The following is a 14,892-nucleotide window of genomic DNA, read 5'->3' as shown; positions in this document are numbered from 1 at the left end:
GAGTCAAGCTCTCCGAGTCTATCTCTGCAGGGCCAGGTTAGTTCTGCCTGTCAGTCAGTTCATTTCAAACTCTGTGTTCTTTGGAAAGTGCTTCCCTATCTTCCTTCTCATCTCCGGCTTCTGGTTATATCCTCTCTTACAGCTGGTTCTTTGGACTACTGTAATGCTCCTTATCTAGCTCAGCCAGCGTAGAGGTTCTGAGCTAGATAAGGAGCATTCTTTGGCGGCTGCAGGTTCTGCCAAATTCATCTGCCCTACTGGCAGTAGGTGCTTCCTGGTACTGCTCTATCACACCGATTCTGGGAAAACTGCACTGGCTCCCGGTGGCAAAGCATATTAAATTTAAAGCTTTGTGCGTGGCCCACCGTGGCCTTTATGGGCAAGGCTCTGGCTTTCTACAGGCAAAATTTCACCCTATATTCCAATGAGGAACCTTCGCTCTGTCTCTTCCCTGAGACTTACTGTTCCCAGTTTAGGCTGGCTCGTGTAGGCGGCCATTCCTTCTGCGTGTTGGCGGCTGCTCTGTGGAACTGCGTTTCTCCTTCCCTGCGGACACTTGAGGATCACCTCTCTTTCCTCCATGTCTCCGAAGACCTATCTATTTACAGCCTAATTACTGCTCTCCCTGGTTGGTCCCGGAACTGTTAGTGCCATGATGCCATTGCTGGTGAAGGTGACCTTTACATATTTGCTTTACATTATATTACATTACTCCTAAAAAGGTCAGCTGATAAAGACAGCCATTCTCTCACGTCACATTTGTGTACTTTAAGGCAACATTCAATCAAGTATAGAGAGATTATGGCACAAGTTGGAGACTCTTGGCTGCCCATTATGGCTAACATACAGCATCAAGCTTCTCTATCATAACAACTATGTAAGAGTCCACTTAAATTACATTTATTTAGAGAGTATGTGGCAGTCCCTATGAAGTCATTTGTCCCGAAACCATATTTGGTAAAGTTCCCTTCTAAAAGGATTAGGAGGTGATTTGTGAAATCTATGCTGAACTGTCTTCTTACACTAGAGGTTTTAGGTCCTAGGTTGGGACTCTACACAGTAAGACAGATTTGTAGGCTATGTAAACATGATACATTTGAGTCATTGGGACATTTAGTGATGGAATGTCGGCTATTATTGGATGAAAGGATATTATTTCTGGGAAAATGTGTGCACTCCACATTGGTGTTAATTCCCCAGCATTTGAGTGAGAGATTGAGTGGGCTATATTTATCAGTGACAGTAGCCCTTGTTGGATTGTGATTTTTTTTAATGGGTGGTATACCTCAAATATCCCATTGTTTGATATCCCTGTGAGTGTATATTGTTTAGGGAAGATTAACTGTAAAGGATTGTTTTGGGTTTAACTGCATATTAAACATTTTAAATATTGGGTGTCCTAATGTATTTTTAGGAAACCTTTTACATATTCTCTTATTATGATTGATAATATTTTTGAGGATGTTACGCTCACCTGGTCTCTGCGGGGACGATGGGGCACGGTTGCAGCCCTACCTTGAAGTGGATTCCCCTTGTCAGGCTTCTTCCCTGCTCGTGTGCTATGGACTGCGCTGGTTGCCGGCACTGCCCCTTCGAGGATATGCGAGAGCGTGAGAATGCTGCGATATGACTGCTGTCTCTCTCAAACCCTTCTTCCCAGTATGTGGTGAGTATGCGCTGACCCATGTAGCCTCACCTGTTTATTGATGATGGCGAGCTCTCCGTCCTGCTTCTCACTGCAGGGGCATGTTTGTTGGACCGAGTTCCTTCACTTGCCTATGTGCGTGGCAGCCCAGACCAGCTGTGGCTGAACCACTCTTAAGGTAAGTGTCTTCTGGCTTTTAGATATTGTAGTATTGATTCTTGATTATTGTCCGTATTCTTTTGATAATGGGCCTCATCACGACCTCGGCGGTAACGCCGGCGGTATTAGCGCGGGGGCTATTAGCGTGACCGCCATAGCCCCTGGCGCTAATAGCGCAGGATCACGAGTTGGGCGGACTTGGAAGTCCCCATTCCCCATTGAGCCCTTTCGGGAATGCCCCATTCCCCATTGGGCTCAATGGGGAAATTTCGCGCTCATACCGCCGGCGGATTTCCCGCCGGCGGTATGAGCGAAAATTCTCAGTGGATTTCACACCAGCTCAGAGCTGGGTTTAAATCCGCCGAGGCCCTGATTCGGCAGACCCTTAAATCCGGCGGTAATAGCGCTATCGCCGGATTTAAGGGTTACCGCCGAGGTCGTGATGAGGCCCAATGTCTTTCCTCCGCTTTCTCCCAATAGGTGATATGCGGCCCATCAGTAGTTGCGGTGCATGAAGCGGGGACCAATGAGAAGAGAATGGAGTTCGCAATGCTGCGACAGAAGGTGAGTGTTGATTTAAGGTTTAGTTCGAGGATTTGTCAAAGCGCGACCTTAAATGTAATGTCTTTTGCAAATTCTAACGTGTCTTTATCTTTTTCTCTTGCAGGTTCTGTCTTCCGATGGATTGCTCATGGTGGAATGATGTCAGCATGAACGCTGTATTCCGGAGGTCTGCAAGCAGATGAAGAATACCTGGGTCTAAGATGATTCTGGCCGTAAGCTGATTCTCGAGTAAGTGCTGTGGCTGGTAGCAGGAAACAAGTAAGGATGCGCTCAGGCAACGGTTGCTGGAAACAGGTAAGGATGCGCTCTGCCTGCAGTAGCTGGAAACAGGTAAGGATGCGCTCAGGCGGCGGTGAGCGTTACGCTGCCATAAACACATTAATGCAAATCGCTTGCGTGGGGCAGGCCTGGCTCCGGCCACGCCCATTAGTTCTGACTCATGGCCCCACCCTGCCACTCCTAAAGGATGGAGCACATTGGGCCTAGTTCCTTCTCAAGGCCACGCCTGAACTGGATGCATGTGGAGGTCCCTACAGGGGAGACAAGCACCTTGCCCAAAAATAAAAGTGTGCAGTCCACACTTATTCATGAGCCAATATTAGAATACAACATTAAAAGGGATGGTGCATCCAGGTAAATCAATGATTACAATGTAATCAGACAACAGCCGGTGTCTGTGGATAGCGTGGAGGGGAAAAACTCTGGAAAAAAAATTTGGGGTAATTTGGTAGCTAAAAGAGGGGCTGGAAAGGGTGGGGATTGGAATAAAGATGATATAGGGCTGTTTTAAAAGGTGAAAGAAGTGGGTGCGTGTGCCACCCAGTCCAGGGACACTGCGGTAGTCCGCAGACAGAGCTGTGAACGAACGGCTTAGAAAACACATTTGAGGTTATTTGATGGCCAAAAGAGGTGTACGTTGTATGCTAAGGAACCTATGCTCACCCACATGCTTTGTTACTTTAAGTTGTGCAGAGTATGCATGGGATGACATGCACTTGCACAACTTCTTACACACTGCAAACTAAAATAAAGATGGAATATATATAAAAACACCAAGCAAACTCTGTTTTCTTGAACCTGTTAATGTATCCAAGGTACTTTCAACGTTGCTTCATTGCCATGCTGCACTTCATCTGCAATAAAACTACCCCTTGCTCAGAGAACTGCAACACTTCTTTTGGAGAAAAGAATATCAATCTAGAGGAGCACCACACATCCACATGCTTTTATGGATAAAATATGCTCCCAAATTTGGCATGGAATTTAAAGACATCTTTTATGGCATTATATGATCTCTACACTATCATCTTGCAGCATTGTGTAAACTAGGAATATGGCTGATAATGACTATGTGCCTCATTACAAGTTTGCCAGTCCGGCAACAATGGTGCCGGTAAGCTTACCAGCACTGTTGTTTCCGGACTGGTAAACTACGAGTCTGCGGGCAGGTTGCTTTCCCACCTGCCAGGTCTGCCCTGGTGGGCAGAATGGCACCCACCCGCAGAATTTCACTGATTCCCTTTCAGTGGTCCCCAATCCCGTGGGGTCCTATCGGACTCCACAGAATGGGGATCAACATTTTACTGGTGCCTGATTTACCGGGCCGCTGGGGCTATAATGCCCCAGTAATTCTGGCAAGTCAGACACTGGTAAATCATTACCGGTGTGGCCGCAGTCTGCCAGTTTTACAGGCACGGCTACCGCCGGACTCGTAATTAGGACCTATCATTTGCATATGTTCTGTAATATGGTGCTTATAGTAATGTGTTAGACTTACATGCCATAGAGCCACAACTTATAATATGTCCTCGACTATGTTGGGTGTCAGATTGTGAATATGGTACTGCAGCCCTCATTCAACTGGATGTATGCAACTAATGGTAGTATAAACTAACAGCTCGACTTGAGCTGCATTCATGGACCTTTCATTGCTGACCCAACATTGCCTTTCAATGCAATGTGCATTATATACATCAATTTGCTATTGATGGTCTAGAGACATGGGCCTCCTGATTCTTTGGTATTTGATCATACCTCTATCCTCATTTATCCATTTTATATTATCCACATTTATTAGGTGTTGGGAGAAACCAGAAGTTGTATCACCAAATAGTCCCCGGGGATCTGTCATCCACCTGGCCAGGACGCTAGCATCACTTTTGGATCCAGTTCCTAGGGTGGACTAGTGCGGGAGGATCACTTGGGTATGGGCTCTTCGGGGAGTGGGACACTGGATGGTGAGACATGGTATCTCTTTCCCTGTAACCCCTTTTTCCCCATCGTACCAGGAAGCATATTTAGGAACTCTACCTCCCTCCCCCTTTTACAACATGAGCATTTTCACAGGGACAGCATGCTATGGGAGAAAACAGACTAACACTTGAGCAGTATACCTGACGTGGCCTCATATCATGGTTAGACGAGGTCAGGCAATTACTGACCATCACACACACCTGATTTCCATTAAGCTTCCCCACACAGATAAAAGGTGGAGAACGAAAGCACACTCTAAGCGAAGCAAAGTGCATGAGGAAACAGCAGTTTCGAGACAGCAGCTGAACAAGAGAACAAAGCAACACAGAAGGGATAGCCAGAGTCCTCTCAAAGCAATAATCAAGGTGGGGAGAAGCAGCAGCTGCTGTGGAACCGTGTTTGACTCTAAGAACAAAGCAGCGTCAGTGAAATCAACAAAGCCAGTGAGTTGGGGAGACGGATACAAGACCGGTCTGTGTTGAAGCCAAGGTTGTAAGTAGCAACATTGTATGGCGAGCACTAGGGCGAGCGCTGGAACGGACATTGTTGAAACGCATGTGATAAGAGACACAAGTAAAGTTGAACTGCTGATGATTGATTGAACTTTAAAAGTAACAAACAGTACTTTTGACAGAGTGGACCACCACCGCGTGGGTGCTCAATCACAGGTATCCAACTGAGAAGGGGCAAAAGTGAAAGTGAGAAAAAGGTTATAACAAGAAGAGAACGAGTCATTGTGAATCGAAGTGGTTCTGGCACGGGTCAAGCTAAATCCCACAAACAGTTGAAAGTCTTTGATTTTGATGAAGTAGAGAAAGTTTGGAAAAGTAGCTACATTTGGTCTGAGCCCGGCAGAGGGGCACATGGGGTGAACAGTAAATCACCCGATAAGTTGTATATGTGAAATCCTAAGAAGAAAGGAACTTTAATGTTTGTCATGTTGCATCAGGCCCTCTGAAATAAGAGACTTTGAATGGCAAAGAGACTTCGGCACAGAAGGCCCTGATGTTGGAGTTTTGAACTGCTTCCTTGTGCTAGAGAAGCCAGAGAGTTTGCTAAGCTCAAGCATGCCGTCTTGTCCCGTGCTGAAAACGTGGGGAAGGGAAGCCAACAGCTTGAATATCCTAACATAAAATTTCTTGAACACTTTTCTTTTGCATAACATTGTTACCCACATTATTTGTATTTAGAAGTACGGATTGGCAATAGGTTTATTAGTACAGGCCCCTTTTATTTTGACAAGACTCCACTAGGATTATGTTACGTTTACTTTGATGGTTGTAGCTTGCTCCCATCTTTAGATTTAGGATGTAATAGGCGTTTATCAAACCCAATTGCAGTTCAATAAACACCCTTGAACTGTGATCACTTGTGTCTGTCTTACTGTTTGATACCATGCCTTCCTTACACTGTCCATATTCATAGTCCGGGACGTTGCCCATGGATACACATCAGAAAAACATATATGTAAGGTTAATAAGTGGTACATGCCACCGCTCATGTAATGTCTTGTCTTAGACATCTAGTATGCTACAATATAGTGATCCAATTCTTATATTGTCAGCAGGAGCAATGTGCCATTGCGCACAGCAATGTTGACTACTGATTTCATCACGCATTGCTGCTGTCTACTATTGAATCCCTCAGCCCTAGGTGAGCATCTCCAACACCATTAGATAGGGATACTTTTATGTTATTGTTTGGGGGACTCTTAGGGCCCTACGCCCTAGGTAAACCTTGCCAACACCATGAGATAGGGATACTTTGATTGTATTGTTTGGGGGACTCTTGGGGTCATTTATCATAGTAGCAGGCCATGACTGACAGCACTTTCATGTTGATCCATACAGAAATTCCATTCTGACATCCCTTTTATTGACCAGTAATGACAGGACAGTCCTAGAAGACACCACTTGTGATTCTACTGGAATAGGAGGTAATGCCTGGTGCCCTGTACCTCCATATTATGATTATACATTCACAGAACTTGACTTCTGTTGTTTGATATATTTTAGGTCCCTGTACTGTATTTACTTTCTGTCTCTGTTTACTTTAGTTTGAAAATTAGGCTTTACACAACTCATGAGTGGTCAGTATACTTACCAGTCACACAGAGTCCATTAGAAATCCGGGCCTTGAATTAAAAATAATTCAGGTGAATGCCAACTCTTTACTATGGGAGAATGTTCTCTTTGTACTGATTGTCTAATTAAGCATTTACAAGTGACTATAAAGTCATTCAATTTCCTTTATATCTCCTTTATTTTGTAGATGATGATAATAAGATTCTGAAATCGTGATGTTTAAAATTTGCTCCTGACGAAGGGTGGAAGCCCAAAATGCATAGGGATCTAAATCCAACCTCGCATAATACCTTGTTTTGATTAAAATACTTTGGTGTTTTTGACACTTCTGTTTCCTGTGACCTCCTCCTAAAATAGTATTTACATTATTGGTTGCATTTGACTGTTTTCAGTCCAGTGGTGTGCAGGGGACGTGAGGGTCCTTAAGACTAGGAATCTTACTTTTCATATCAGGTAACAGCCACTCCACATGAAGCTAGGGGAACAGGAATCAAAGGTCACAGCAATTCAATGCGTTGTGCAGGCAGTGTGTTATACAGTTTGGCAGTGCCAGTGTCAGAGGATTTCTACTTGGAGTCGCTCTTCTGTGCCCTTGATCTGAGGCAGACCCTTCTTACAAAACTCGCAACGCAGCAAGGATTGTGTATTGTGTGGACGGTATGTTACATAGTTTGGCAGTTTGCCAGTTCAAGGGTAAAGGACCGGATGCTTTTCAGATTGCCTACCACCACATGAACTCTGGTTGTAGCATTTTTTCTAGCCTGGTCACGGCTGATTATTCTGGGTATTGGAATATGTGATGTTTTGTAGTTCTCATTCTTGTTCATAGCTGTCCTGCACTGCTTCTCCCTTTTTAATAAAACTGTATGCAAAACCGAAGGAGCAAGGTCAAACCTCCCACAATGGCCCAGGTCTCTGAGAGAGCTTTTTTATTTGGCCCTCGACTTACCATTTGCCTCGGTCTCCCTGACACCTCTGGAGGTCCTGATAATGAATCAGTCAACAGTGTTGTGATTATTACTTAGCCAGCTCAGAAGTGTTTGAAGCCTGTGAAAATAACTTCTTTCTCCAATCTCAGACCTCCTTGTCGCCATACACCTCTTCGCACACACCATTCTCTCCTAGGAGGTTCTAAGCAGCACTAAGGCAATTGGATTCTAAGCTTACAGATGGTCAAGAAGGTGTCTTATTTGAAATCAATCAGGTAATTTGTGTTTTGGTGTCTCTATGAAGATGGAATCATGAGTTCACTAGACTCAGTTTGAATCTTTTATTTAAACTTGATAACATCAATGTGCATACAAAGTGGAAGGAATTCTTGCACCATCAACGGCATATGGGTAATTCTTCTTGTGTCTCTCCAACAGTTGGGTGAGGAGATATTGATTTGAATCGTCCTCGAGATGTCTGAATGCCTGTGCAAAGAACCCTTTGTGGGTCTCAGATCTCAGTTGAATCTGCATCCAGGTTAGCACCTGGGCCTTCCCTACCCAAGGAGAGCCCTCTGCGCATCTTTTGCAAATACTGAATTCAGTTATGTATTCAAGAGGGCCCTGGAGTAGCTCTTGCCTCTTCAAGGAGCACTCAGCTTTCACGTGGCAGAAGATGGTGAGTAGCATTAGAGAAAGACTATGCCATTCCCAAGCAGTGCATCCAAAAGGGAAGGCTCTGCTGCCATAATACCCCCCCTGCTGGTTTTGCAGTGGCCCCTTCGCATCCATATTCAAGTAACCATATTCTGTCCTTTTCACTATTAGCATATGGAGATCGTTATTGACCTTCTCTCAGCCAATCAGAATGTTCAGACTGCAGCCAATAACATTTGGTATTGACTGAATTCTGAACATTCTGTCTTCAAAAGCATACAGAGTAACAAACAATGCAATTTACAAGCAAGATATTTCTTTAAACAAGACACTTCCTGCCTAGGATGACCTTTTTCTTCACGCTGCAACATCGAATTTCACACCAAAGGCAATACTAAAACATGGGGAAATACTTGCACTTTCTTATAGAGAACCTGCCTTCTTTTAAATGGCACCTAATGCATGTTCATGTTAAAACCGCTCCATGTAATCCAAATGTGTAATTAAAATGCTTAATTTATGAAGACACCCCTGTTATTTAAATACCACCGAACAAAACCACATTTAATTTACTAATCCATTTTGCCTATTTTCTTTATTTACCACCAAATCACATTTCTTTTTACTTAGGCGTCAAACCTCCAAAACACATATTGCTACTACCTCTATATGCTAATAGCCTTATACACCTTGTGAGGGGTCATCATCTCTTGGGATAATGGACCTCCCCCAACCTGTGGTGGTGGGCCATCAGCCCACGATAATGACCCCTCCTACGGTATATAAGGCCATGTTATTGATTGGCATGCACCTGCATTCTGAATATTAATAAACTTCCATTTGCTTGAAATGCAAAGGGATAGTTTGCAGCTACACACACACACACACCTGTTACAGAATTCCTACCTGTTTCCTTCCAATTCACAGACACGCCTTGCAGAATGACTCCAGTCAAGCGCTCCACATTCCTTCTTAACCCATTTTTTGGTAGCCTGTATATTACTCTGAACGAATACTGAGTAAATGATTTCGTTGAAGTGATCACATGCGGCGAAAAGCAATGCTAGATTTCCTCCATACTGAATTAGAGTGTCTCCTTTTACAGAACCTGGTTAAAAGGGAAAACAAGATACCATGTTTATCATGTTTGTTTCTTTAGTAGTCTATTAATAATTACAATAGCAGCATGAGGAAACTAATATACAGTATAATGTGGTCAGCATGAAAAGTAAACAATCAAATAGTGTACATACAACAACAAAGCACAATGTCCTTGCATAACCAAAGACGTTTATGCACTACAGTTAATTATGAACAATTAGGAAATAAGCATTCCTATAGACTTCCTCCGAGGCCTGAGGTCCCAGCAGCTCAACGTGCCTGCAATCCAGGACTGCCACCACATTGGGCATGCATGCAATGGTATAGTCTTGCCTTTGTTGTGTTTACCTCTGACAGGGTGGTGGGGAGTGCAATGAATGTGTTGTCCCTCATGTTGCATGAGTGCACCCAGCACGTGACCCTGAAGTTTGGAGAATGCAAGCTGCGAAATGCCATGCAGCTGGCTCACAGTGTGCTGGAACATGCCCGTGGCAAGAAAGTGCAGGACCAACACCAGCTTTACCAGAGGTGGTGTGACTGTCCTGATGCTGTTCCTGCTGACAATGTCTTCCTGGTTTTGGTTGAGGAGATATGCAATTCTCTTCCTGTCAATGTGGTACAGGGTGAGGAGTTGCATGTCAGTGAATGTCCGTGGTGAGCCCCTTACACAAGGTGTGGGTGCACATCTTGCATGGCATCTTCTCCTCACAATATTTCTCCTCCTCATTCTCCTCCTATCCACTGCCTATTGTTCCCTCGGGTGTTCCTCCAGACCCTGCAGCTCTATTGCGGCCTGGAGTAGCTGTTTTTCGATGCTGACTGCGATCATTTGCAGCATGGTGCTGTAGGAAAGTGTGTGTGGAAGGTGTGGCCTTTTTTGACTCTTCCAGGGTGAATGGGTGCACCTGTGGGCTCATTTCCCACACCTGAATGCATTTACCGCCTGCTTTCAGGTGGGAGTTTCTCTGTCTAGCTCTTGCCAGTAATAGCACTAAATATCTGCTGGTATTACCGGCAAATCCAGGCTCAGGATATGCCAGTTATACCATTGCGCCGGTATTACTGGCGCAGGTTTGAGGCCCATCTGGTAATACTAGCACTGGTAATTCTGATGGGTCGATACTGGCGCTGGTAATTATGCAACTGTGGTCCTTCACATCCCTACTTGGCCGGTCTGTTACCAGCACTTTTACTGTATTCCAGCCGACTCGGAATGAGCCCCAATGTCCTTACATTACCAAAAACGTGGATGTATTGTAGTTAATTACAAAAAATGAGGAAATAAGTATTGAACTGTATTATTACATGTAAACATCGTCTGTGTTTTGTCTATAATGAATATTTCTACCAATACAAAAATGTGAACAATTAAAGGGAAGAGCCTTCAAGGTTAAGACTCTACTATGAATAAACATAATTCAAATAAGAGAAACTAATAATACAATGTATATAAATGTGTTGACTGTGTTAAACTGACTCCCACCCACATCCCAAATACCACAAGTTAATTTATTTTAAAAAAGTAAATTTATTCTATGATTTAACAAAGTTGAAATAACTATGTTTATTTCAACATGTGATTTAACCAAATGAGTGACCTCCAGGATGCAAATATATGCCCTAATAAATTGGTCAGGTTTGGAGCAACACCCTCTCACAAATCACTATATAATAAAATAATCTTGTTCACCAGGGTTGTGCAGGAGATGGTAGTCCACTAGAAATGTGTTATATCTATGTGTATTTCAGAGATTGCAAAACAAACTGATAATTGAAATTGTTTGTAAATTGTGTAAAATGTGTACATAGGCGATGAGGCTATGACAAAATAAGGAAAGGCCCCAGAGTGTAGTGTAGTGTAAATAAGAAACATGCAATTATAGGTTAAAGAGGATGGTGCTTAGATGAATGTATCCAATAAGAAAAGTGGGGACTAGTGGGAATATGGTTACATTTTATAGGTTTAACCAATCATGTATGGGGGGTTTACTCTGTAACAACAACTTTGGGAGTGTTTCAACTATTGCAAATTGTATAAAATGCCTGTTCTTTGTGTGGTTCGGGGAGACAGGTTAGTTTGACTATTGGATGTCATGTAACCACTCCCGGCCATTTGTACAATTAACTTGCTTTATGGACAAAGCGTGTACGTACTCTTTAAGGGTGGGTCTGCTTTTGGTTATGGTGATCAAAAGGCCCACGCCTACATTTGGCATCCCTGGGTGGGCCTCAGGCTCTCTGAGACTTTAATGGTCTCCGGTACACCAAGTCTGGCTGCAGAGCTTCTCTGCGGGGACTAGTCTTTGTGCTTGATAAGGAGGAGGGCTGCAAGTACCATATTAGTTAGAGGCCTGTCTGCCCCTCCGGAGGTGTGGTACCATGGCCCGACTGCAAAGGCCAGATTAAAGGAGCACCACGTCAGAGCACTTCGGGGGTTCACTTTCATGAGTGCGTCTTTGCCAGGTAAAGCAAGAGGGTAATAGGGGAGAAGAAATAAGGGGTCCTTTTTGTTATTCTTGGATAGGGCAAGATAGGTGGTGATAAGTTCAAGTAGGTTGGAAGAGTGAGTGTTTTTGGAGGAGTGAATGAATTGTTCTATGTTGTAAGCTTTTACCTAGTTTGTCAGTCTAGAGGTGTTGTCTCCCGTATCTGCACGTGCATAGTAAGGATAGTCTTGAGCCCTTGCCTTAGCGGGTGAGGTGGCATCTTATGGTCAGATCACCTGTAGATACCTTTCTGGAGTGTACCCTTGTTTACCCCCTTACTTTGTATTGATTGTGTGGACGGAGCCTGCGCCTTGCTTCTTCCTTTGTTAGTCAAAGTAGTGAAGGGTATCATCCTGTAGTCCGTAAAAGACAGCACTGTAGTCGAGAGTGTTGTACCAATGAAGAATAGAGAGATACAGCATTGTTCTTCATTTTTATTATAGAGTAAAGTAGAAATCTCAGAGAAGTAAAGAGAATTATTGGCTGGCGTGTTTTTTGATACATATGCTGTTTTAAGTGTATGCCTGAGGAGTGTCTGATTACTAAGACGTTTGTGGTAAAGGCGAGTAAGGAGAGTGTGCAGGAAATTCTTTTTTTTAACAAAAGGGAAAGGAAAATAGGATCTTTTGTGGGTAGTGATTATTTGTGCTGTGGGTTTGGTTCTTGGGGTTTATATCGTATTTTTTAAAAATGTGTTTGAGTTACATTGGTCTCAAGTATGGAGACTCCATTGAATCATTTATGCCAGGTTGTCCCGGATATAAGGTGAAGATTTTAAAATTCCATTGAGAATGGTTGATGGAAAGGAAAGGCAACATTTTTCATTCCTGGCCTAATGGAGGATCGTATGATAAGAGCATGTTGGAGAACTTGCATACTTTACAAGTAACTAAGAATAAAAGTTTAAAATTGGACAATAGATTGAATATCTTGGAGTTATGGAGGTTGTATGAGAAGGACGGGAAGACCCATACAATTATGACTGTTGAGGAGGGGACAAGAAAGTAGGGTGTAGTATTTTTCTCTGCATCACCCCCATATCAGTGCTATCCTTTGTTACCCGCACAAAAGGATATAGTAACCCTGAGTTTGGACCTTCATACTCTTAGGAAACCCCTCCATCTGTTACAAGACAGACAGGGGTGACATCTCCATCAGCTCCAATCTTTGAAAGATGGGATCATGAGGGGAACAGGAGGATAACACCTTCTTTAGTAAGTTATTGATGAGTCTCAAATGGAAGGTGGGATGAGAAAAGTCTATTTGACATTTAGATCAGCATCAGGATTGGAGCTGAAGGAAAAAGAGCATGAGAGAACTGCAAGAGCAAGGAGCGATGAAAAGTTTAGAAGGAAGGAGGTGCCCCGTCTCTAAAATAGAAAATAGTTTGTGGATGGGGCAGGAAAATAGATTCTGGTACAGGGGCGGGAACAACAAAAACGCAAACAAGCAGTCAAATTAGCGGAGAATGAAGCAATGCAGTTAACGGAGAATGAAGTAATGCAGTTACCACATGGCAGGAGTAAAGAACAGGAAGAAGGTAATAGGCAAGTGAAGGAGGTTTAGGAAGGGAGATGGAGGCAAGGTCAGATCCTCGATAGGTCAAATAAATCAGTTATAAAGGGAGTAAATGTGGATTTGGAGGAAGGACTTGTGGCAGTGCTGAATATGCCTCTGCCCCCCAGAAAGATTATGGGATGTGGCTCTAGGGACAGAGGAGAACGAGGATGAATGGGAAACAGATGATGAGCAGGGAGGACAAGAGGTAGTAGTTGGGCCTCCCCTCCAGCAGTAACCAGGGAAAGCACACCGTGGGGCCTTCGATCGTGCTGTGGGACTCACATGGCTGTAGAGAGAGGCAGAGGACAGATGGGAAAAGTCCCAGTAAAGGTAAGGGTAACTCAAATTACACTACTACTGAAGGGTCAGGGGAAGGCATACTATGTCCTGTGATCACACATGGACTGGAATAATCAAATGAAGTTGCTTCCTTCGCTTACTGCAGGTACAGGGAAGTGGATTTATGCTTTGTAAAAACAAACCACTTGTATCATGTTAGTGATTGGGGACATGATAAGCATTTTAACAGCCTTGATGGTCAAATGGGCAGATGAGCTCTGGAAAAAACGGATATCCGGAGGTTCAATTGAACACGATGGAGCAGCCTTTAATATTATAGGGCACAAGTTTGGGTGGCATTGAGAATGATGTACCCGGATATGCCTGATATAAACTCTATCTTGGCGAAAACAATGAACTTAGATGAGGATCCTACCGCCCATATTCAATTAAATCAAGAAATGTTTGAGGGCAGAGATGGGAGAAGCATGGGATACATGTGTGGCTATTTTCTACCACATGGTAAAAAAAGGACTCTCCAAAGAAGTCCAGCACAACCTGGATAAAATGGTAGGAATAGAAGCCAAGAGTTGGCAGGAGATTCAAGCTCACATTATGCATTTTTGTAAAAGGCAGCAGGAGAAGGAAAACATGGAGCAAGCACAAAAGGTTGAGGTCAAGGTGGTTCAGAAAAAGCTGGCAAAGAACTGTTTGGAAGGAGAAATGATAACAAACTCCACATAGGGACAGCAGAGACAATCAAGACAGTGGGGACAAATGGAAACCAGAATGGGACAAAGATGGATTGACGGGTATGTACCTGGATGCAACCAATGAGAGGGTTTCCACGCTGTAGGGGTGGATTTTCACAGTGTGGTGGGTCATTTGGCAGATTTGGAGGGATTGGGCCCCGGTTTAATGGGCCAATGGGAGGAGTTTATGGAGCGAATGGGACACATTGCACAGGACTGTCAATGCTGGCCGCAGTATTTCAACGCAGGTCTACCACAAATGAAACCCCCAACTTTTAGAAATGCTCCAAGCTCTGTGCCATCACAGCAAGTCCAGGTTGATCAAAACCCAAGAGCACAAATGTATGCACCCCCACCAACCATGTCAGCCCAGGCACCGGTACAGGCTTGGGGAAAAAATCCTTCACACCATGGGACAGTCCC

General features: G+C 43.8%; 1 protein-coding gene across 1 annotated transcript in view; it reads right to left on the bottom strand.

Annotated features, from left to right (window-relative positions):
- Nucleotides 1–14,892, bottom strand: part of LOC138527998 (indolethylamine N-methyltransferase-like) — an 87,498-nt gene that overhangs the window by 36,414 nt on the left and 36,192 nt on the right. Inside the window, exon 2 of the mRNA XM_069639421.1 lies at nt 9,198–9,399. Coding sequence (XP_069495522.1) covers nt 9,198–9,399 — 202 coding nt within the window. The remainder of the gene's footprint in view (nt 1–9,197; nt 9,400–14,892) is intronic.

This window comes from Ambystoma mexicanum, chromosome 7q, assembly GCF_040938575.1.
Source record: "Ambystoma mexicanum isolate Mex_15411 chromosome 7q, UKY_AmexF1_1, whole genome shotgun sequence".
NCBI classification, from domain to species: domain Eukaryota; kingdom Metazoa; phylum Chordata; class Amphibia; order Caudata; family Ambystomatidae; genus Ambystoma; species Ambystoma mexicanum.
Note: the sequence above shows the minus strand (reverse complement) of the source record. Positions and strands in the feature narration are given on the sequence as shown.